The following is a 25,394-nucleotide window of genomic DNA, read 5'->3' on the forward strand; positions in this document are numbered from 1 at the left end:
CTGCTTTTTAATATGCTATCTAGGTTAGTCATAACTTTCCTTCCAAGGAATAAGCGTCTTTTATTTTTATGGCTGCAATCACCATCTGCAGTGATTTTGGAGTCCAAAAAAATAAAGTCTGACACTGTTTCCAATGTTTCCCCATCTATTTCCCGTGAAGTGATGGGACCAGATGCCATGATCTTAGTTTTCTGAATGTTGAGCCTTAAGCCAACTTTTTCACTCTCCTCTTTCACTTTCATCAAGAGGCTTTTTAGTTTCTCTTCACTTTCTGCCATAAGGGTGGTGTCATCTGCATATCTGAGGTTATTGATATTTTTCCCGGCAATCTTGATTCCAGCTTGTGCTTCTTCTAGCCCAGCGTCCCTCATGATGTACTCTGCATATAAGTTAAATAAGCAAGGTGACAATATACAACCTTGACGTACTCCTTTTCCTATTTGGAAGCAGTCTGTCGTTCCATGTCCAGTTCTAACTGTTGCTTCCTGACCTGCATACAGGTTTCTCAAGAGGCAGGTCAGGTGGTCTGGTTTTCCCATCTCTTTCAGAATTTTCCACAGTTTATTGTGATCCACAGAGTCAAAGGCTTTGGCATAGTCAATAAAGCAGAAATAGACGTTTTTCTGGAACTCTCTTGCTTTCTCCATGATCCAGCGGATGTTGGCAATTTGATCTCTGGTTCCTCTGCCTTTTCTAAAACCAGCTTGAACATCTGGAAGTTCATGGTTCACGTATTGCTGAAGCCTGGCTTGGAGAACTTTGAGCATGACTTTACTAGCGTGTGAGATGAGTGCAATTGTGCAGTAGTTTGAGCATTCTTTGGCACTGTGTTTCTTTGGGATTGGAATGAAAACTGACCTTTTCCAGTCCTGTGGCCACTGCTGAGTTTTCCAAATTTGCTGGCATATTGAGTGCAGCACTTTCACAGCATCATCTTTCAGTATTTGAAATAGCTCCACTGGAATTCCATCACCTCCACTAGCTTTGTTCGTAGTGATGCTTCCTAAGGCCCACTTGACTTCACATTCCAGGATGTCTGGCTCCAGGTGAGCGATCACACCATCGTGATTATCTTGGTCATGAAGATCCCTTTTGTCCAGTTCTTCTGTGTATTCTTGCCACCTCTTTTCAATATCTTCTGCTTCTGTTAGGTCCATATACCATTTCTGTCCTTTATTGAGCCCATCTTTGCATGAAATGTTCCCTTGGTATCTCTAGTTTTCTTGAAGAGTTCTCTAGTCTTTCCTGTTCTGTTGTTTTCCTCTATTTCTTTGCGTTGATAGCTGAGGAAGGCTTTCTTATCTCTCCTTGCTATTCTTTGGAACTCTGCATTCAGATGCTTATATCTTTCCTTTTCTCCTTTGCTTTTCGCTTCTCTTCTTTTCACAGCTATTTGTAAGGCCTCCTCAGACAGCCATTTTGCTTTTTTGCATTTCTTTTCCATGGGGATCATCTTGATCCCTGTCTCCTGTACAATGTCATGAACCTCCCGTCCATAGTTCCTGTTGAGGCACTCTATCAGATCTAGTCCCTTAAATCTATTTCTCACTTCCACTGTATAATCGTAAGGGATTTGATTTAGGTCATATCTGAATGGTCTAGTGGTTTTCCCTACTTTCTTCAATTTAAGTCTGCATTTGGCAATAAGGAGTTCATGATCTGAGCCACAGTCAGCCCCGGTCTTGTTTTTGCTAACTGTACAGAGCTTCTCCATCTATCAGATCTAGTCCCTTACGTCTATTTCTCACTTCCACTGTATAATCATAAGGAGTTGATTTAGGTCACATAGTTATTAATATATGTTTGCTCTGTGGGCCCCTGCAGTGGAATCACAGAGAGTGGGGTCCAAATTACCAGAACTGGCACCTTCCTCTCCTAGCAAGAAATTTATGTTCAGAGAACTCCTGGCCCCTCAGAGCTGCAAACTTCTATCATTTCCCCTTGAGTTTATTAGAAACACAGACGCCCAGACCTGCTGAATCAGAACTTGCATTTCAATAAGATCTCCAGGCGGACAATTTGCATGTACATGAAAGTTTTAAAAGCCTGGTCTACCTCCAAAATACATACTTCATGGAAGTGAATCAGTCCGCTTGCCTTTGGGAGCTTAATTGCTTGCAGTTCTCCCCTGGGAGGAGATAGTGGGTAAGGCAACCCAGGCGAGCCCTTTTTTCTCACTTTTCTACTCCCCGTTCTCCCTCCAGCCCCACCCTTCCTCTGCCTGATCCTCTGTCTCTTTCATCCCCATCCTGTCCACAGCCAGAATACACCAGCGTCCCCTCCCCTTCGCCCCCTTGGTTCCGCCAGGATCAGTGAGAGGCACACACCACCGAGAAGCCCAGGGTCTTCACTGGACCATCAGGAAGTAACCCTCCCCCAACCCCAATCCTTTACCAGGCCCCCTGTAAATGAGCCACCCCTTTCTAAAAAGGCAAAACAGAGGTGAGACAGCTCATGAAGGGAACAGTGATGATGGGAACCGGAAGGAGCTAGCCCTCCAGTCGTCCCCACAGACCATCTCCATCCTGAACTTTCATACCCCCTGCCCACACCTGCTCCTGGTCCAAGAACTGGGGTCTGTCCATGAATTGAATTTACCAGTCCAGGTAAAATAACAGAACAATTGAAAACAAGAATTTAGGAACTTTTATATCAATCTGATAGAGTAATTTTATGTTTGTTAATATAATCATTAAAACGAGGGCTTGTGTTTTGTATTTCTCTTTCAATGTTTTTTTAGGAATTAGTTTTTATGGTATTGTACAAAAGTATAGCTCCACAGTGGATTGGGAGTAATAAAGAAAAACGGGTCCTTCAACTCAGGAGAGAGGAGTTGTATCTCTCTCTCCCTCCCCAACCCCCCCCCACACACACACACACACACTGCTGGCCTGGTGTGTCTCAGACACTTTGCTCTCTCCTCAGACCCTTAATTTGTAAAACAATGAGCTGGAATTTTCCAAAATGAACAATTACTAAAAGAAGTAAAGGAAAAGAGAATTCCCGAAAGAACACAGAAAAAATAAAGCTTTTAGAGGAAACCCACATTCTTCAGCTTAGACTCTCTCTGGTTTACCTAATATCAGCACATGTGAGTGCATGCATGCCAAGTCACTTCAGTCGTGTCCGACTCTGTGTGACCCTCTGGACTGTAGCCCACCAGGCTCCTCGGTCCCTGGGATTCTCCAGGCAAGAATACTGGAGTGGGTTGCCATGAGCTCCTCCAGGGGATCTTCCCAACCTGGGGATCAAAACCAAGTTTCTTTGGTCTCCTCATTGGCAGGCAGGTTCTTTACCACTAGTGACACCTGAAGCCCTAATATCAACACATCCAGCCCCAAATCCCTTCTCCAGTTCTCAGAGTAGGTACCTGCTTCTGTTCCCAGAGGATGCTAGTGGGCAGGGGTGGAAGGACTGCTGCCCAGGGAGGGCCAGACCCTGCAGAAGGGATCCCACAGCCTGCTTCAGTTCTGCTCCCCACAGGAAGGCCCACAGCAGCCTCCATGCTTGATCAAGGCTCTGAAATATGAAACATTCTTTTCCTTTCTGAGTCAGAGCTAAATGCAAACACTTATCCAGCAGGGGTGAGTTAGCTGTGCCTCATCTAGGGACCTGGGCTCTGTGGGGTCATGTCATTTACAGGGTAAGAGAGCTTAGCTGGGATAAGGACCAAGAGATAGTCTGGAGCTGCCCCTTAATGTGGAGAGGAAGAGGACATCCAGGAGCCTCAGGGCTGCTCCCTAGTGGTCCTCTTGGGCAGTCAGGGACTTGGACATCGGCCTACACTGTGGTCTGATCGATCCATTCATTGGACAACTTCGTTGTTAGGTCTCATTAAACACCCCACCCTTGTTTTGTATGTGGCTATACCATTTAGATATGAACAATAAAAACTGACCACAGCCCTTCCCTGAACCAGGCAGGTTGCACATGCTGGAATTTCTTTCAATTCCAGGTCATTTTAAATTTGGCTAGGAAATAGACCCCCTACATTTTTATTTAAATAAGCACCCACTAAACAGTTCTGCATCCTTCATCTTTGTCTCAACTGTGATGACAGTAAGTGCAGACAAGGGGCACAGCATGGGAAAGACCCAGGCTTCCCCATATTGTATCTCTGTCTACACGGCCGGAAGAAGTTGTACCTGGCAGACCTGGAGCATCACCAAGGCTGCTTCTTCAGCACACACCACTCTGTGAATGAAGATCCTCTGTTGTGCTTGTTTCAGGAATTCACTCCCATGTGAGGTGCAGATCAATCGTGACTGTTTCTTTCATGAGCATGATCGCTGTCGTCATCAGCCTGTGTTCCTGACCTCACAGGGCTTACTCATGCTAGACTCTCGATAAACATGTTTTCAGTACATTAGTGTGCACGCCATGGGAACCCAGCAAATACGGTGTAAGCAAGTGAGTGAAGAAACGAGTTTCCTTCTTCCCCGTCTCTACTTCAACACAGCACAGGCACGGCTTGCTTCCGTTTCTGTGCCATCTTTCTTCCACCCTCTGAGAAAGTGTGTCTTTGCCTCAAAAGCAGGCCCTGCCTGCTGAAGCCCCAGACCCCTCCCACCCAGTCTCCTGAGAGCGGTTTCATAGGCTCCCTCTTTCTCCCCTCTCCTTAGTCTTCCCACTTCCAGCTGTGAGCACCAGCCCCATTCCCTCTACCAACTCCCAGCGAGGCCAGGATGAGGGTGAGGCAGGAGAGGCGCCCTGGGCACCAACACTGAAGCAGAAGCCACCCTTGGCCCGGGCAGACACTAGAGTGTCCTCTCAGGGGAAGTAAGATGTGTCCATTTCACACATGTGCACACGGTCTCAAGCCTAGTCTCCCCGACAGGGCAGCGCCACTGACCAAGCTGGCTGCCAAGGGAGGGGTGCGCACAGCACACCCCCTCGCCAGGGCAGCCTTTGGGCTGCCACAGCATCAGCTGGCAGGTGGTGCAGGCAGCTGGTCCACTCCATGGGAACCGTGTAGGCGAAGGTAGACACAGAGAGGGCTCATGTGGGTTCTACCTGCCCCTCGGCCCCATCCTGCTTAGAAGCGGTGCCCACCCAAATCCGGTGCTCTGGGACAGCCTGGAGGGATAGAGTGGGGAGGGAAGCGGTAGGGGTTCAGGATGCGGGGACACGTGTATACCGATGGCAGATCCATGTTGATGTATGGCCAAAACAATCACAATATTCTAAAGTCGTTATCCTCCAATTAAAATAAATAAATGAATTTTTTTAAAAAAGAAGCAGTGCCCAGAGACCCACCTACCCCCAGGAACACCCTGCTTTCTGCCTTATATTCCAGAAGCCTCTAAAGGCCCCCCCACCCTTTCCGGTCCGGTGCTCTTCCTCTGCCAGCTCCCTTCTCTTCTCAAACATTCTGCCTTCCTACCCCCCACCCCCACCCCCGCTATTCCACTTGTTTCCCGGTGCAGGGAGGGGGCGGTCGGGGGGCGAGGAGGGGAGGAGGGAGCGAGGCCGTTCTGCCCAAAGGCCAATCCAAGAAGAACAAGTGTGAGTAGGCAGGGACAGGGCATCGCTTGGGCCACCCTTCACACTGCATACAGTTCCACCCAACCCTGAATCTGCACCACCACCTGACCTGAAATCTGCTCTCAGGGCTGAGGGTTTCGGGCTCAGATGAGCCACAGTTAACACCTGCTCCCCCCACCCCCACAGTTAACACCTGCTCCCTCCAGGCCCACAGTTAACACCTGCTCCCCCCAGCCCCCGACCCCCAGCCCACAGTGAAGGCGAATGCAGACCACTCCACCTGGCAGACAGGGCTGCCTTTTCTGCCCGGGCCTGGGCAGAGGCGGACTCGGACTCAGCCGCTAGGGTTTCCCTGAAAGGCCCCAGGGAGGCTGCGTTCAGCCCAGGCTGCCAGCTGCTCTCTTAATTAAGAAATGTGGGGAGTGGCCCCTTTGAACTCAGCAGTTAATTTGCTCTCTGCACTCCCCCTGTGGCTGGGTAATTAATGTGGTCTGAACCAGTGATTAGCAGTGGGGGGAGAAACTGCCGCCACGACTTAACCCTTCCTGTGCCTTTACCAGTCGGTTCTTCTCCAGCTGTCTCAGGGCTGCGAGTTCTCTGAGGGGAGGTGCGTGAGATATTTTCAGGTCCTCACCCAACCTCCTCCTTCCCACTTTCTCAGCCCCCCTGAAATTCCCCTCAAGAAAAAGGGCTGGTGTACTGGAGACAGCAACTCATGTCCTGCTGGGATGGACCACTACCGACCACCCCTTCTGCTAAGAGGGACTGTGACTGCCCACTGTCTCCCCCAAGGGAATTCCGCATCTGTATTTCCAGCATTCACATGCTGGCCAGACTCCTGCACCCCAGGGCCACCCCAAACCTGGCCTTGACACTTCAGAATCATTCAATCCACTTCAACACCTGTTTGGAGGGCACCACTTGGTAGAAAGCCTGTCCTTGGTGATATACAGGGTGCAGACATGAAGGGGGCCTGATCCCCACTCTCAGGAGCTCCCAGTCTGGGAGAAGAGAGTTACAGCAGGGCTGCACGAACCTCAACACTGCACTACCTGCACTTGTCCAGCTCGCCTTCTTCCCTCTCTCTGACCACGTAGTGACAATGGTTAATTTTTTCAAGTGCAGACTATCAACTGAAATTGAATTGCACAATGTGAGAGCTGAGAGACTCTGTTTTATTTGGAGACTCACTGAGAACTAGAGCCCAGGAGACAGCCTCTCCAGTTGCTCTGAGAAGCTGCTCCGAAGAGGTTAGGGAGGTCAGCATATATGTGGTTTGGGAGAAGGGGTACGTGCAATCCAGCACACACCTTGGTAGAAGGTTGCTGCTAGGCATGAGGCACAGCCATCTTAGTTAATGATTTTATTGCTTTTCCAAGTATGGGAAGATGCAAGAAATAGGGTTCATAAAATTTTCTCCCAATGTATCTGAGGGCCTGTTCCACCTGTTTTCCCAGAGCACAGAGGGCCTCATCCTGATTGTCACCGTGAATTCCTTTCAGGGTAACAACTGCAGTAGCCAATGACTTGATTCTTGTAGAACTGGATGGTGGGCAACATTCTTTATTTCACGTGACTATGCACCAGACCCCATTCTAAGTGGTTTCCCCTGAGGGCACCATGAAGATGTAGATAATGTTATTAATCTCTATTTCATGAATGAAGATGCCAAACATAGGGCAGTCACTTTGCTCGTTTCACAGCCAAGATCTGAACCCACAAAATCCAACCCCAGAGCTTGAGTTAAGGCCTATCCTCACCCTTGACTGTTTATATCCTAAGGCTCACCTCAATTACCACCCCAGCTCCACAGGGCCCTCCCAGCCTCCTGCCCACCCTGCTGGCTCCTATCCATCCACCCTCTGGCTGCCATAGCGTGCTGTGCACACAGCTGGCTTTGCTCTGGCCACGCTGATTGTAATTATTGGGTTACATGTCCATCTTCTCATCTGAACTGCAGATTCCTTGAGGGCAGGGGCTGTGCCTTTCATGTCTGTGTCCCCAGCACCTGGCACCTAAGTAGATGCTCAATAAATATCTGACACATGGATGAGGGAACTGACAGTGGAGTCATATAGCTGATCCCCTCCTTTGGCCTCTCTGCCTATAGGCAGGTTAGGGTTAGTTTCATCATGACTCCAGCTCTGCCCCTTTCTCTCTAGAGGGTTCCTTTCTATTTCAGTCGGGATGATCACAACAGCTGCTACCCAGGCCATCCTGCCTCTTTTTTCTTCCCCGATCAGCCCTGAGGTAGCAGAGTGGTACAGTGAAAGTGTGCTGGGCCCATAACCCAAGGGTTAATGGATCGAAACCATCCTCTGCTTCAGTGTGACTTTGGGCTTCCCTGGTGGCTTAGTGGTAAAGAATCCTCCAGCTGACACAGGAGATGTGGGTTCCATCCTTGGGTTGGGAAGATCTCCTGGGAAAGGAAATGTCAACCCACTCCAGTACTCTTGCATGGGAAATACCACAGACAGAGGAGCTTGGAAGGCTACAGACCATGTGGTCACATAGAGTCAGACACGACTTAGCAACTAAAGAACAGCAATCAGCCCTGCACGCTGTCCTCCCACTAGCAAGCTAGCCAAAAATGGGTAACAAACAGCTCCGTCCTTTCAAGCAGTGCTTCTCAGAGCTCCCTCCATCCGCCAGCTCAGAACCGCCCAGAATGCAGTGATTGTAAAAACGACAGGCTCCTGAGACCCAGCCCAGCCCCACTGAACAGAATCCCTGAGAACCCAAGTTTTCAGCAAGGATGAGAACTGCTGGTCTCGAGTAAAAGCCTAAATTTAACTCCACTCAAAGCCTCCACAATCTGACCCCAAACCTCCCTTTCCATTTTACCCACAGCAGCCTTAGAGGGTTCCCCCTTCTGGTCCTTCATTGTCCCTGGAGCCTACTTGGGACCTCCCCACTGTCAAGCCTTACACACTGCTCTCCCCTCATGCTCAGAGCACCCCCACCCCAACCTCTGGCCCACCCTGCTTTCTCAGACTATCTAAAATATATCCATATTCAAGATGCAGCTCGAATTCCTCCTTTTAAGGAAGCAGCCCCTGCCCACCAGGGGCTTCCACGACGGTTCGATGATAAACTGCTCGAAATGCGGGAGACAAAGTTTCGATTCCTGGGTCAGGAAGATCTCCTGGAGAAAGAAATGACAACCCAGCCCAGTATTCCTGCCTGAAGAATTCCATGAAGAGAGGAGCCTGGTGGGCTACAGTCCATGGGATCGTGTGGGGTAGGCCATCTGTGCTGCTCTTTTGCCCAGACCCATGTCTGTCCGTGGTGGGTCTTCCCTTCCTAAGCATGTGCTATTCCTACCATTTGGTGGTGAGTACCTGGAGGGCGGGAAGCCTATCCTGGAATCCTCCTGCTCATCCGCCACCACATCTGCCTCCTTATTGGTCCAGAGCAGAGTGTCCAATTTGACTGACAGGTCAGAAGCTAGGCAGGACTAGCCACCACAAGCGACATGCAGGAAGCTCGGGGATCTTCCCTATCTTCTTGCAAAACCTTCCTCTACTCAAGAAACCAAGTAACTTTCAAAAGTGAAAAGATAAAGGTAGTGAGGATGGGGTGACTGGCAGAATGGACCATGCTCTGAAGCTCAGCTCACAGCTCTGCTTCTCTGTGACCCCAGAAAGATGCTAACCTCCTTCTGGCCTTCAACCTCCCCCATCTCTAACAGGGAGATAATCAGATCCTCTCGAAGAAGAGTTGTAGGTCTTTCAGGAAGCAAAATATGTAACCATCTCTAGAATTCATGCCCTCATTTAACAAATATTCATTCAGTTCAGTTCAGTTCAGTCACTCAGTCGTGTCCGACTCTCCGTGACCGCATGAATCACAGCAAAGCATCCATTAAGATCCGGCCTCACAGCCCCTGATATGCAGTGGTGCAGTGGTAAAGAAACCTCCTGCTAATGCAGGAGACGCAGAGAAGCAGGTTCGGTTCCTGGGTCAGGAAGATCCCCTGGCAAAGGAAATGGCAACTCACTCCAGTACTCTTGCCTGGAAAATCCCACAGACAGAGGATCCTGGCAGCCCACAGTCCATGGGATCACAAAGAACAGGACTCCACTTAGCAACTAAACAACAAAGCATGTGTGACTTGCCCAGCACCAAGGGGAACACAAGGAATATGAGACCTTGGCAGTAAAGAGTCTATGGAGATGAGAAAACGGTTACAGGACAATGTGTTAAGAGTGATCATAGAACAGGTGTGCCCTGAGCACACAGAAGGGAAGGTTCTCCACACCGCCTGTGGCCAGGAAGCCCTGAGTGGGAGTCTGGTCAGCTGCATAGCCCACATAACCTCAGCAAGTCCGGGAGGATGGGAGGGACAGCTTGCCTGGTGGAGGATCGAGCACAACGTGAAAGTGTGGAATTGGCAGTTATGAGAAGAGGCAGCACTGCTTGGCGTGGTTGGGGAGCGGAAGGGCATGGGACGCCAGGCTAGGAGAAGCAGGTCGGAGTTGGACTTAGGAGGGCCTTGTATCCTAAGCCAACAGTTTAGTTGCTCTTAATCCTGAGGGCAGCTGAAGGTCATGGAAGAATTTTAAGCAGAGGAGAAGTGACAACGGGAATTGCAGTTTAGAGGGTTTTCCGTGGCTTCAACAGGAAAGGAGGGGCAGCCAGGCAGAGTGGGATGGGGGCTGTCCGGCGAGACTCAGTGAGAGGGATGTAGGTTTGTGCGGGGGCGCTTGCCGTCTGCCTTAGCTGACCATAGGCATTGAAAGAGGCTGACTTACAAGAACTGGCTCCTGAAAGAGCCCAGCTAAGTCTGAGGCCAACTTCCACTTTCCTCTGGATATTTTCACTTTCGGGGCATCGTGTTCTGAGTCACGATTCCTCCTTCTGAACATGGGACTTTCCAGAAGGACCACAACTCCTTCCATGCATCCACTTGACCTGGGATGTTCTGGATTTGGGTCGTCGAGGGAGTTCGTCTGCCTCTCTGAAGTATGGCTGTGTGGTCTCTGTGGAGTCTGCTTCTCTGGGAAGGTAAGTGGGGCAGGCCTAGCCTCAGAGACCTGAAGGCCCCTCCCCATTCCAAGGGAAAACCCAGGAGCTGAGGAGGGGTAGGGAAGATGGAAGCAAGTTCTCGGGCAGCCTTGAAAGCCAGGCAGGGGCAAAGAGACACAGGAACTTAGGAAGAAGGGTGGAAGCACCAGGAGCCTCTGTGTCCATGAGACATGAGCTGTTTTGTGGTCCAGGGAGGTTAAAACTGAAGCTGGTAGGACCATTGGTTTTGTTAGATACGGTGGTGAGAACGTGAGGGTCTGGCAGCATGCAAATTCTAAATATGGTCTGGGGGGAGCAGGGGAGAGTGGGGCTCTTGCAGTCTAAGGATGTCTTTTCAGCTGCCTGTGGGAAAACTGAGCCCCCACCCCAAGGTCTGTGAAAGTGGACACCGAGGAGGGTAAGAAGCAAAAGCAAGTTAATATAGTGCATGCAGATTCCGGGTGGCCGATAACAGTGTGATGTCAGAAGAGACCTCAGGTCTCCTCAGCACTGGGTGACACCCCTTGTGTCCTGTCTGATGCCTGACACCCCCCCTTCCCCTGATTGGTCAACCAGTGGTCAGTGTGACAAAGGCCAGCAGTGCCAGGCCAGGGGATGAGAGTCGTGGGCGCAGCAAAGACTCAGACTCTTCTGTTTGCATCAGAGACTCACAGGGCCTTTGAGACGACTCTGTCTGGGTTTCCCACCTGAGTTCCTGGCTCCAAAAATCTGCAAGTGTCAACATTTTTAAACATGTGAATGAAGTCCTGCCCTAAAGGACTGTTAGGTTCTGTTAGGTTCGAAAATCTTTCAAATCCCTAGACATGGGAAGCTAAAATAATTTTTCTGAGTGGTGAAAGCACCACTGACTGAATGCACCCCCTAGTTTTCTGGATGGGATGACAGAAGGGAGGAGAGTGCCCCAGAAGATTGCTCAGTTTATTCATGGCAGAGCTAGAGTAGGATAGAACAGGAGTCTTGACTGACGTCCAATGCTGTGCTCTCTGGATGTGGCATCTCCGATGTGCAGTAGCTCTGGAGCCATCCCCAGTTCAGACTGAGGTTCCTGGGGCTGGCAGGGCAGTGAGATGGACTGGGGACTGGAGCTACAGTGGCTGGCTGAGTGGGCACCCAGAATATGGCTTCCTAACCAACCTCGCAACACTTGGGTATGTTCCCTATCTGCACTTATTCTGCTCTGCACCCCTGCGCACACCGCTGAGTCAGGCGTAAGGGAAATCCTCGCCAGTTTCATCATGCAGTAAGTAAACTTGCTGGCTTCTCCTGCATCCTCTTCCTAAACAGCAGTGGTCACGGGGAGCCCAAAGATCAGAAGAGGAACTCAGGGTCTCGTGGGACTCGTAAACAAGCGGTAACATAGAGGGATAAGAGCATTTGTAGAGGTGGCCCCAGGCTGCTGTGAGAACACAGAGAGTTTGTAAACAGCAGTGAGGAATAGGGGAGGTTGGGGAGGCAGGAATGCTTCAAGAATGAGCAGAAATTAGCCAGCAAAGGAGTCAGAGTGGGAATTCAAACAGAGGTGTCACCCACACACGTCGAACGCGGTATGTTCCCAACAAAACAGCCTCTTGCCATCTCAGCTCCATTCTATTTCTCCTTGTCTTCTGGATCATGGAGAATGGTACCCAGTGGGTCCCACGGTCCTGGGAGCCACCCTTGACTCCTCACTCCCTCACTTCCAGATCGAATCTGTTACCAGATCCCACTGACTACACACCATAATCCCACGTCTGCGCATTCCCATTGCTCCCTTCCGTGGTACACGTTTCCATCACCCTCCTTGGGATTAGTAGCCAAAGCCTCAGTCTGACGCCACATCCTCCGCGTCCTCCATAGCTCTGCTGGAGCTGTCTTTCTAACCATGGATGTAATCATGTCACTCGCTTACTTGAAGCCTCTCCGAGGCTCCCCATCACTCTAAGGATTTGCCCAGACTTGAGAGTTGCTTTCAGGGCCCTGCAGGCTCTGCAGTGCAGTTTCTTACCCTCTGCGGAGAGCTGCTTTCAGTTCCCTTGCTGCACTGAGCTCTCTCACCCTCCGGGCCTTTGCTTGTCTGTTCGCTCAGCCTCTCACACTGCCCAGTCCCCACTGCAGGCTGCCCTCTGCTTGGCCTGGCCAACTCCCATTCCGCTTTCAAGTCTCAGCTTAACCTTCACTTCTCTGAGCTCCTCAAGGCCAGACAAGTTCACCCGATCACCCCGCCCTTGTTCTCCCCATTGTGGCAGAATGCTTCCGTAAGAGTCAGAGCTCCGTGAGCACAGGGACCGAATTTCTCCCTCACTGATTTATTCCCAGGCCCTGGCACAGTGCCCCCTCAGCTTGGGTGGAGGGGGCATGGAGAGAAGGGCCCTCTGCTCCATAGCAGCTCAGCTGAGTGCAGAGAGAGAGAAGGTTTGGCACAGGCAAAGTGACGGAGCTCTGTCCTTCCAGCACTACTTCCCATGGTCATCACCAGTGCCCAAGTGCAGGGCCAGGTGGGTGGCTCGGCGCTGCTGGCGGCAGATCAGCCTCCCGGTTTCCAAGTCCGAGAGGCCATCTGGAGATCCCTCTGGCCTTCAGAGGAGCTCCTGGCCACATTCTTCCGGGGCTCCCCAGAGACGCTATACCGCTCCCGCTTCCTGGGCCGAGCCCAGCTACACAGCAACCTCAGCCTGGAGCTGCGGCCACTGGAGTCTGCAGACAGCGGCAACTTCTCCGTGCTGCTGGTGGACAAGCAAGGTCGGGCCCGGACCCAGACCCTGCAGCTCAAAGTGTACGGTGAGTGTGCCTGACGCAGACTCTGCCCCACACCTTCCCACCCAACTCCGGAGAGGCCTCTTGAGTCCTGGGAACTGGGGAGAGCGGAGTTCTGGAAACCTCTGGCCTCTGACCTCATGGCTGATTCAGGGAACACCCACAGGTAAGAAAACTCCTGGGGCTCTCCCACTTGAGTTTCTGGCTGGGGCCGCCAGACTCTGCCACGGGACAGCCCTGGTCAGAACTGTAGCTCTGTCTCCTTATCTCAGTGGCCTTAGACACGATACTTAGCTGCCTGACACTGACCTTTCTCACTTGCAAAACCAGCACAGCAATATTACCGTGGAAATGCCATAAAGGTAAAATCAGTTGACAAAGCATCTAGGATAGAGGCTAGCCTAAGTCCCTCAGTCGTGTCTGACTCTTTGCAATCCCATGGACTATAGCCCACCAGACTCCTCTGTCCATGGGGTTCACCAGGCAAGAATACTGCAGCGTGTTGCCATGCTTTCCTCCAGGGGATCTTCCCAACCCAGGCACTGAACCCATGTCTCTTACATCTCCTGCATTGGCAAGCGGGTTCTTTAGCCTACAAGTCATCAGTTCTAAGATATCAGGTTATAAGGTGTGCCATTATTTTATGCACCACAGAAAAGAAACGTAAATATTACAATGAAACTATGACACAGCATTTTAAATTTTAATTTCAAAGTGTAGAATTATTTCATATTTCTTTAAAGAACTCTTTTAGCTGTATTGAGAGATTTCAAATTTATATCATTCATGGGTTCTCTTTATTATGTATTGTTGCAAAATAAACCATCCCCAAATTTACTGGCTAAAAACATCAACTACTTTTATTTCTCACGACTCTGAGTTGGTGGGGGCTCAGCTGAGCAGCTCTTCTGCTCTACCTGGGTTTGGTAGGGTCATTCACAAAGTTGCCCTCAGCACCTCAGCAGGTGTGACTGAATTCACTGGGGGCTGGACGATTCTTTTTTTCCAGCAACTTTACCTCCCCCTCCACAGCCAATAACATCACAACCACCACCGCCACCACAACCACATTCACCACCCACCATCACCCACACCACCGTCACTGCCGCCACCCCTACCGCCCTCCCCATCACCCCCCCATCAGCGGCACCACCCTCACTGCCTCCATCACCCCCATCATCTCCAGCATTACCCGCACCCCGTCACTGCCTCCATCACCCCCATCACCCCCCATCACCCACACCCCCGTCTCTGCCTCCATCACCCCCATCACCCCCATCACCTGCACCCCCGTCTCTGCCTCCATCACCCCCATCATCTCCAGCATTACCCGCACCCCGTCACTGCCTCCATCACCCCCATCACCCCCCATCACCCACACCCCCATCTCTGCCTCCATCACCCCCATCACCTGCACCCCCGTCTCTGCCTCCATCACCCCCATCACCTCCAGCATTACCCGCACCCCGTCACTGCCTCCATCACCCCCATCACCCCCATCACCCACACCCCCGTCACTGCCTCCATCAGCCCCATCACCCCCATCACCCACACCCCCGTCACTGCCTCCATCACCCCCATCACCCCCATCACCCGCACCCCCGTCTCTGCCTCCATCACCCCCATCACCCCCATCACCTGCACCCCCGTCTCTGCCTCCATCACCCCCATCATCTCCAGCATTACCCGCACCCCGTCACTGCCTGTGCCTCCATCACGACCACCTCCACCTCCACCACTGCCACCTTATTTTTGCTGGTCAGGATAAAATTGCCTTTGAGCTCCTGTTCATCTACCTAGTGGCTTGGAAAAGATGTGTCAGTGACCCCTATTTTAGTAAAACCTCAGAAATTTGGATAGAAACAGGGAAAAGAAAAGGCCCCAGTGGAAGAATAGAGAACAGAAGTGAGCGCTGGGCAAAGGGAAGCGCTGAGGGAGAGAGGGGAGGTGGTCAACTGGGGAGGAGAGACCCTCCGTGCCCAGAGGGAGACAACTGCGTCATCACTCGCTGAGCCCCTTGGGCTGCGCTGTGTGACTAAATGGATGCACACCGCCCTGACCCAGGTTGCACGGTTTGGCAAGCCAAGTGCCACCTGAAATTCAGCACCCTCCTCTCACCTGTTCCAAGGCCCTTGTGCGGTGAACAACCTTCACAACCATACAGCAGCCAGGGAGCCTGCCTCCTGCTCTGAGTCTCAGCACATGTGAAATAAGGACGTGGAATGTGATAATAGATGCAGCACCCACACCACTAAGCTCTAAAATGCCTTGTTCTCAGCATCTGAATTACAGATTTTAAGGAAATTGCTGTTTTATTGCTTCCAAATACATAGCATGATTAGAACTAATTGCACAAAGCTGCCAAGCAGCCGTCCTCAGGAGCTCTGCTTTGACAACGGATGAGAATGATTTGAATTAGCAGATCAGTTCCCAGAAATGTCAGTGGGTGTTTCTACTGCCTGATCGTGTTGGGATGCAGCTTGTCCTCTTAAGTAGTGTAAATATCCCCCCCTGTAATCTTTGTTTATACTATTAGTGCACCCAGCAAATCTTTTCTTTTTTCATATCACAAATCCCACCAGATTGAGCTGGCATTAATGAGGTTTTACTCTGCTTGACTCTGGAATGCTGTCAGAGACAGCCCTCCCGTTGTGTCCAGAATGGTCTCCCGCTGGCACTCATTGCCATGAGACTCATGATCTATTCATCAACCAATATAGCAAAAGAGAGCCATGGTCTGGACACCAGGACACCAATTTGGCATGCTGTGATTCATGGGGTCTCAAAGAGTCAGTCACCACTGAGCGACTGAACTGAACAGGTAGCTGAGCACCTTGAGAGTGAGGGTTATGGAAATAACAAGGCAGAGCTTCTACCCACTTGTCTGCTCCTTCACAGAACTTTGCATTCTTGTAATAATTTTCTTAGTTATTCACAATCACTCATTAGTATGTCTTCCTCACCAAACTCCAAAAGCTCCAAAAGTCCAGGAATGTGTTTTTGTGCCTACCTTAATAAACGCTTATTGTCTCTCTGACTGACGTACCGTGTATCAGGGAAACACTGTGATACACAGAAGGGTACTCAGAGCACTTGGAGGGCTCAGAGCTATGCCTGGAATATCAGGGAAGGCTTCATGATCAGAGCAGTAAGCAGTGTGTCCACACTGGGCCTTGAAGGATGGGTAGGAGTTTTCTAGAAGGATGAGAAACAAAAGGCATATGGGTACAGCTGAGCCATATGAAGATACAGAAGAGCATGACACATTTGGAGAATAGGTAATTAATCAAGATGGGTGAGGAGGGGATCAGCCGGAGGTACAGTTGGAAAGGTTGACATCAACTATCTGATGAAGGATGTTAAATACCAGACTTAGGAATTCAGCTTCTGTCCTGTGGGCAGTGGGAGAAAGACAAGGTTTTAGAGCCAGAGAGGCTTAGTCAGAGGCAGCTTCTAGCCCTGCCTGGATCCCAGAGCTGGAGCTATGGGATCCACGCACACAGCAGCCCTTTAACCCATGTCGGTTCTGCTGTTCTTGCCCAGATGCAGTGCCCAGACCCGTGGTCAAGGTGTTCATCGCTGTATCAGGGGATGCTCAGCCCCCCAGGACCTGCCAAGTGTTCCTGTCCTGCTGGGCTCCCAACATCAGCGACATAACCTACACCTGGCGACGGGAGGGAACTGTGGACCTCGGCATGGAGCCAGGTGGCCTCTTCACGGATGGACAGGTGCTGAGTGTGTCACTGGGGCCGGGAGACAAAGGCGTGGCCTATTCCTGCATTGTCTCCAACCCCGTCAGCTGGGACCTGGCCACAGTCACCCCCTGGGAGAGCTGCCATCGCCAGGCAGGTATGCGAGGGCTGGGGAGCAGTGGTTGAGGGATAGTGAAGCTTCTGGTCCACCTGTGACCGTGTCTCCTCCATGTCCAGCTCCAGGGAGGGCCTCCTACAAAGACGTGCTGCTGGTGGTGATGCCCGTCTTGCTGCTCCTGATCGTGGCTGGTCTGTCTGCCTGGCACTGGGGCCCCTGGTCAGGTAAGGGTCCTGTGGGGGCTGGGGATGGATGGAAGAGGCAGGTCTGCAGAGGAGGACGGCCGAGTTCGGACCTCCTCTTACTTAGGCTTCACATGTCTGCCCTCCTTACCTCTCCCACATCATCTCTTGGCCCTCTCCATCGAATATTCTGGTCTTCCTTCAGACTGAACTATTTGAAATTCCTTTAGCAGTTTTCAAATGTGCTACTCTCTCAAGTAACTCTGTAGGCATTTGCACATTCTACTTTCTCCATCTGGAAAATATTTTCCATGATTTCCTGCCCAACTTGCTTTCTTCATTTGGCTGTCAGCTCCACCATCCTCAAGGCATGCCACCTCCAAGAAGCCTTCTGGGACTTCTCCTGCACACCCAGCCTGGGTCTGTGCCCCGCCTTGACCCTCCAATGCTCACCCCAGTCACAGCACCTACTGCTGTCACTCTCCATGGAGTTCTCAGCCCTCGAAATACAAACTCTGGGTCACCTCCAGGCACCCAGCAAGGGTTCCTGGAACATAACTGGTACTGATAAAGCTGTGCTGGGTGTAAGTCTAGATGAAACCCAACCCCTTCTTGTCAGCCATCCTAGGAAGTACTCCCTGAGAGAAGTACCTCCCTGGGTGGGGGCTCACAGGGCTTCCTTTCCCAGGAGAAGAGAGAAGGAGGCGCTCTGGGTTCTGAGGTCTACAGCCAGTCCTGGGATGTGCTACCCCTGAAAGAACTGTCCTTGCTGACCTGAGCCTCCTGGACATGTCCATCCCAGGCTGTCTGGGCTGGTCCCAGGATGGAGAGAGTGACCCAGCAAGGAGAAGGAGGCATAAGACCCTGTTACCGTGGATGTGTCCTCAAAGGCAAGAGTCTTGGCCCAGCAGCTGAGCATGTGGTGGGGCCGCCAAGCTGCCTCCAGCGTCTTCTTTCCACTAGTACAGGAGGGAGGAGGGGACAGCTGAGGTCACTCTCCATCCAGGGGCCCTGTCTCTGCCTGAGAGCGTCTGGCCTGGCCCTTTGGCCCAAAGAGTCCCCAAGATTCATGGTAAGAAGTTAGAAGCCAGGAAAAGAGCAGCTTTTTGTTTTAACAGTTTTATTGGACTATAATTCACATATCATATAATTCACACATTTAAAGAGTAAAACTCAGTGGCTTTTATTACAGTCACAGAGTTGTGCATCCATCACCACACTCAATTTGAGAACATTCTCAGTACTCCAAAAAGAAATTCCCAAGCCCCTTAGCCATCGCTCCCTAACCCGCTTTCCCTTCCAGCCCCAGGCAACCACTAATGTCCTTTCTGTCTCTAGACTGTCTATTCTGGACATTTCATGTAAATGGAATCATAAGCTGTATGGTCCTCTGTGACTGATTTCTTTCACTTAATCTGATGCTTTCGAGGCTCAGTAAAGAGCAGCTTTGTCCACCAAGAAGCAGCAGAGAGAATTCAACTATCTGGGAAAGTGGAAAGGCTCCATTCAGGGCATCTGGAAGCCAGCCCTCGCTCTGTCATGTGGTTTCTGCCAGTCATTTAACTGGGTCTGTCCCAGCTCTAAGTTTCTATACCTTCTACAATTAAATGTGTGCCGCAGTTGCAGAGGAAGACTAGACATTAGGAAGAACTTCCTGTCCTTGAAGCATCTCCTTTTCCAGGGTCTTAGAAAACCAGGAGAGATATCCCTTTGCCCGAGATGATCTTGGACAGGACAGTTAGGATTCAGGGGCCTTGGGTACAAACACTGGAGGAGTTACCTTCTTTCTTATCTCCCTGCCAGGGAAAAAGAAAAAGGATGTCTGTGCTGACGAAGTGGATCAAGAGACAGAGAGCCCCCTCGTGTAGGGTCTGCCATGAGCAATGCCTGGATGGTGAGGAACCCCACTGCCCAGCCACATGATGGTCTGGGACGTAGCTCGTGCCTGGAAACCACCTTGGACCTTGGACCTCCCATGAGGCTCCTGTACCGCCTCCCAGGAGTGGCCGGGCAGTTGGCACCACCTCCCACACCCACCCCCTTCTCTCTCTACTGGTACATGTTCTGGCCCTCCTCTGGGCAACATGGGCCTAGCAGGACATCTCTTCAAGAACACCAGAAGGTCTCCAGGACCCATAGATTGATTATCCATAGCACTCACTGCCCCTCCTCTGTTCATGAAGTGTTGTTATGGATTTGTTCCCTTTAAATTACATGTGAAAATCCTAAACCCCACCCCCAATATTTCAGAATATGACTGTGTTTAGAGATAGGGCCTTTAAAAAGATAATTAAGGTTAAAAGAGGTCATTGAGATGACCCTAAGCCAATATGACTGGTGTCCTTACAAGAAGAGGGGGAGACACCCGGGAAGCATGCACACAGAAGAAAAACCATGGAAGGACACGGAGAGAAGGCAGCCCTCTGAAAGCCAAGGAGGGAGGCCTCAGGAGAAACCAAACCTGCTAACACCTTGGTCTTGGACTTCCAAACTCCAAGAATGAGAAAATAAATTTCTGTTAAGTCACCCATTCTGTGGTATCTTGTTTTGGCAGCCCTAGAAGACTAATACAACTATTAACCAGCCAGCGTCAAAGGATTACCTCCAGCCTGGGTCCCAGCCTCTAAAAGACATTAGAAAATCACCCACTTCCAGTCCCAACCCCAGCCCCTATTACCTCAGACCCTGATGGTTACTGCAAGCCAAGGAATTATCATAAGAAAAGGTCTGGAACCAGATGAGGAGAAATGGGGGTCAAGGGTTTCTCTTTCTGGCCTTGAAGAACTTTCAGGTCGTCCAAATTCATGGTCCTCATAGGTAATTTACAGTACTAGATCATCAAGGAATGGTTGACATCTCTTGCTTGAGCTGGCTGACATTTTGCAGGTAACATAGTTTTAATTGACATCTTCACCCTCAAGACTGACTATCATGCCTCCTGCAGGAGCTGGGGTGGGGAGGGCGGTTGAGATTCTCTCCTCACTGTCTAGCACAGTGATCAGAAAAAGAGAGATTAAATTTGCCCCAGCCATGGGACTTCCCTGGCAGATTAGTGGTTGGGGCTCCATGCTTCCACTGCAGGAGGCACAGGTTCAACCCCTGGTTGGGGAACTGGGATCTCATAGGCTGTGCACAGTCAAAAAATAAAAAATTGCCCAGCCAACAGGAAGTTCTTTCACAACTTTCAGAAAAGCAGCTCAGCTCAGAATGAGTGTCTCTGTCTGACACTGAGAGAAGGAGGATCCAGGAAAAGCTAAGCAGAAGGGAAACTATGGAGGGACAGTGTGCTGAGGCATCCTAGTGTCTGTCACGTTCATCTTCAGATGCAAGCGCAGACGGTCCACCCAAGTTCAAGGGACTCACCCCTCAATGGAAAGATGTTCAAGGTCACTTCGAAAGGAGAGCATATGGGATGGAAGGTATTATTGCAGCCATCTTTGCAAAACACAGCCTGCCACTGAGCAGTTCTATCCAGAAAAGCTCTGGAGTACTGTCACTGGAGAAAAAAAAAAATAGAATTGAAGAGCTAAACTTATACTTGTTGTGTTCAGTCACCAAGTCAGTTCCGACTCTTTGAGACCCCATGGACTGCAGCTCACCAGGCTTCTCTGTCCCTCACCATCTCCTGGAGTTTGCCCAAGTTCATGTCCAGTGAATTGGTAATACGATCCAACCATCTCATCCTCTGTCACTCTCTTCTCCTTCAGCCTTCAATCTTTCCCAGCATCAGGGTCTTTTCCAGTTCACATCAGGTAGCCAAAGTATTGAAGATTCAGCTTCAGCATCTGTCCTTCCAAACAGTATTCAGGGTTGAGTTAAGATTGACTGGTTTGATCTCCTTGCTTTTCAAGGGATACTCAAGAGTCTTCTGCAGCAGCACAGTTTGAAAGCATCAGTTCTTCAGTGCTCAGCCTTCCTTATAGTCCAACTCTCACAACTGTACATGACACTTCAGTTCAGTTAAGTTCAGTTCAGTCGCTCAGTCGTGACTGACTCTTTGCGACCCCATGAATCACAGCACGCCAGGCCTCCCTGTCCATCACCAACTCCCGGAGTTCACTCAAACTCATGTCCATCGAGTCGGTGATGCCATCCAGCCATCTCATTCTCTGTCATCCCCTTCTCGTCCCGCCCCCAATCCTTCCCAGCATCAGAGTCTTTTCCAGTGAGTCAACTCACCGCATGAGGTGGCCAAAGTATTGGAGTTTCAGCTGTAGCCTCAGTCCTTCCAATGAACACCCAGGATCGATCTCCTTTAGAATGGACTGGTTGGATCTCCTTGCAGTCAGAATCAGTAAATGGTGAGGTGCAGAGTTCCTTCCTCCCAGGTGTAATAGGACTTTTTTCTGGGACCTCACTCCAGTCTTAATAATAGAGGAAGGAAGCATTGAAGAAACTGGGGTAGATTTTGAAGTATTTTCCCAGGGATGCTTCAATCCCTCCTCTCAGGATGCCAGCTCTGTGCAAGGAGTTTCCCTCTTCTCCCCAGTTCCTGGGCAGTCACTTCACCTTGGACAAATGGTCAGCTCAACTGGCCTCTAGATTCACATGACCACTCCTCCACTCGACTGGTCCTGGAATTTCCCTGTCTGTTGGCCCTGCTCAGAGGTCCTCTGCTGCTCAACGGCTTCACCGAGACCTCATGCTCCTGCATCCACTTCCCCCTCATCACCCTCTTCCAAGGCCACGTGAACGGGGCACACGGCCACGGCAGCTAATACTGCACCCCCCAGCCCCCCAGGGGCATTCCCCTTGCCTGGTCAGTGAGTCATGCAAAACTGGCTTCAGTCTCTAAAACTGATGTGAAAGAGAAAGCCCAAGGTCTAGCAGTGAGCCACGGTGGTTGTACGGGGGAAACACACACACACACCACTCGTCTTCTCTCTTGCCTTCATCTCTGGAGCCTCGCCTCAGACCAGAGCAGCTCTGGATGAGGTGAACTCACAGGTCTCCCTTCACACAGCAACCCTTGGTGACTTCACGTAGATGGTGGTTTTGTAGAGGGGTGCACCAGAGCCTTTGAACAAATCCATGCTGCTCAAATCAACGGAGGTTCCCATCCCCGGTGACTCACTTGCCCACGAGTGGACTAATTAACCAGCTACTGAAAACCTCAAAGTGCTTTTGTGAGAAGAGTGTCTGTGTTGATAAGCATTGGGATTGACGTCACATAAGAACAAATATTGAGGGCACAGCATGTGCTGGGTATACTTCAAGGCACTGGGGAATCAGTAGTGAATAAAGCAAAGTCTTTCCTTCATGGAGTTTCTATTCTAGATAATATAAGTAAGCACATGTCACATGTGGATAGGCTTTGTTAAGAAAGCTGAGACAGTAGATGGCAGAGTAGATGACAAGAGAATGGTGTGTTGGGGAGAAGGGGACCTCAGAGAACAAATGGGGTGATGTATGAACAGAAGTCCAAATGCAGTGGAGTAAGCCACGAAGTGGCTGGGTAAGGAACATTCCAGAAAGCAGAAGATACAAAGGCCGTGAAGTGGGATCATGATTGGGGTTTATGGTGAGCACGGGCAACTGTATCAAAACAAAGGGGGTGGGGAAGGAAAAGGGAGGGCCATAGTGATGGTGCGGGGCCACAGCACTTGGGATTCCGTGGTCTTCAGAACATCCTGTCCCTGGACTTAGGGAAGCCAGACGGTCCTCTTCTGTTTGAGGGTCAGAGTCCTCCCATGATGATTTTGGCATCATCATCTCTAGTAGGCTCATGGACAAAGCAGAATCCTCTCCAAATCTGCATTTGTTTTTCCTTGTTTTCCTTGTATTTCCTGTGAGCAAGAACCTTGGCACCTGTCCTTCTGTGTAAACACAAAAGCCACTAAGGCAAAGGAGTCACGTGCCACAAAGTCAGAGAGAATGAGAGCGGGGAGCAGAATAGCAAAAGAGAAGGGTCAGAGACACATTTTCTCACCAGTGGAGGTATGAGCACCAACGCCTCATTTAAAGAACAACAACCAAAAAAAAAGCACTGGAAAGGAAGGAGAGAGGGGCAGGATAAAGGTATAGAATTGAGAAGTACAAACTACTGTGTATAAAATAAATAAGCTACAAGGATATACTGAACAGCACAGGAAAGTACAGTCATCATTTTAGAATAACTCTGCTGCTGCTGCTGCTGCTAAGTCACTTCAGTCATGTCCGACTCTGTGTGTGGAGTATAACCTATAAAATACTGAATTGCAGTCTTGTACACTTGAAATATATAATATTATAAATCAACTATCTTTTCATTTTAAAAATTGATCAATTAAAACCAACCAGTGCAAACAACATCTCTGGCAAATCTTTCTTCTGTGTTTATCAAGAAGCAGCACATGTTCCGTTAACCATCACTTGGCTACTTCCTGGTCTTCAGAGGGAGCACCGTCTCCGGTCAGATGTGACTCCATGGCCCCCTGCATCTGCTTTGCAGGCAGTGTGAAGGAGGGCCTCTAAAACATATAGCCCTCGATTCAGGAAGTTTTAGTGTGCTGTGCACTGGTCAGCACAGGTCCCACTGGCCAGGAGGCTGAGCACACGGAGTGGGGATGCCCCTCTGTACCACTAGCCCGGGTCTGGTCTGGGAGCCACACCTCCAGGGAGACTCTGGAAAATTCATGTCCACAGGAGAATAACCAGAATGGTAAAAAGCCTGGAAACCTCATCATATCAGCCATGATTAAAGAAACTGGTCATGTTTAGCAAGAACAGAAAACTCAGAAGGCCAACATCTGAAGAGCTCTGACAGAAGCCTGGCTGTGTAAGTGAACACATGGAACATGTCTCTGCGAGGCAGATGTTGACTCATCTGAATGATAGGATCTTAAACCTGGAAGGAAACTTTGTGGTTACTCAGTTCAAGTTTTTCATTTCTCAGGTGGAAAACCAAGACCCAAAGAGACTGTTACTCCCTAGAGTCACATAACTAGTAGGTGTCAGAGTCAGAGCTGGCTCTAGGTTATTTAAATCAGCCGAGCCCCCTACCTGCACCATACTCCCAGGGAAGAACTCAATAACAAATGGAGAAATCCAAACATGAAATGATCTGTTCCAAAGAACATGCTTAAGCAGAAACCATCTCAGAGTAATATTATAGACCAGAGACTTTTCAGACAAAGTGGGAAGTTGCATTAGATTGGGAATGACAAATACGTGGTACATATATCCAGACTTCTGCCTTTCATGACCATGTCAAATCCAGAGAATTAATTATGACATACTTTTCCCACTGAGTCTTTATGGAACACTCATGTAACTCTGACCAATCAACTGAAGCTGGAAGCCAAGATGCCATTCCTGCCCTAGACAAACCATAGGATCCTCCCAACAACATTAAGTTCCTCCCAGTCTTAAGAATGAATTCTAAGTTAATGAATGAGTAAACAGTGGGGAAAATGCACGATGAAAGGATTCCACCAAGGTGTCAAAAACAAGCCATGCTTCCTATAAAGAATATTTACTCTAGCTTGTCTGCTTCTGCCATTTTGCTAAGTATGTGCTCAGGAAATGCATCCGAACTGACAAAAAGGAGAGATGGGTCAAAAGTAGTAATGCTCTTGGCAGGAAAGCACAAAACAGCAGGCTATCAGCCAAATGAGTGAATGCAATACATATAGCATTTAAAAAACCACATTCTTCAAAATATTTAAGAATAATGGGATGCTATCTTCAGATCCAAGCAGCAGAAACCAAATCTGGTTCTAACTAAGGCAGAAAAAGAATTTATTAGAAACTTGTGGGTAGCAAGTCATAGTCAGTTTAAGCTGCTATAAAAGAATATGACAGAACATATAAACACTAGAAACTGATTTATGTTTCTGGAGGCGGGGAAGACTAAGGTCAAGACACCAGCAGATTCAGTGTCTGGTGAGAGCCAGACTTTCTGGGTCACAGACAGCTGTCTTCTTGCTGTGCCCTCACATGGCAGAAGGGGTGAGGGATCTCTCTGGGGTCTCTTTTTAGGGGCACTAATTCTATTCCCGAATGGTCAACCCACTTCAGTATTTCTACCTGGAAAATTCCATGGACAGAGGAGCCTGGTGGGCTACAGTCCATGGTGTCCCAAAGAGTCAAACATGACTGATCACACATGCACAGTTCTGTTCCTTAGGGTTCCATCCTCTGGACCTAATCACCTCCCAAAGTGACCTCCAAACACCA

The 25,394-nt window shown here is 50.0% G+C and overlaps 1 protein-coding gene across 1 annotated transcript; it reads left to right on the forward strand.

Moving 5' to 3' along the window:
- The first annotated feature begins 10,369 nt into the window (after positions 1-10,369).
- SLAMF8 (SLAM family member 8) lies at positions 10,370-19,809 on the forward strand. The gene is made up of 5 exons (XM_055402922.2): positions 10,370-10,491; positions 12,943-13,269; positions 16,789-17,094; positions 17,175-17,279; positions 19,041-19,809. The coding sequence occupies exons 1-5, from the start codon at positions 10,452-10,454 to the stop codon at positions 19,103-19,105; spliced, it is 843 nt and encodes a 280-aa protein (XP_055258897.2). The 5' UTR covers positions 10,370-10,451; the 3' UTR covers positions 19,106-19,809.
- The last annotated feature ends 5,585 nt before the right edge of the window (positions 19,810-25,394 follow it).

Source organism: Moschus berezovskii, chromosome 4 (assembly GCF_049115385.1).
Source record: "Moschus berezovskii isolate FMDL1 chromosome 4, NW_MosBer_1.0, whole genome shotgun sequence".
NCBI lineage: Eukaryota > Metazoa > Chordata > Mammalia > Artiodactyla > Moschidae > Moschus > Moschus berezovskii.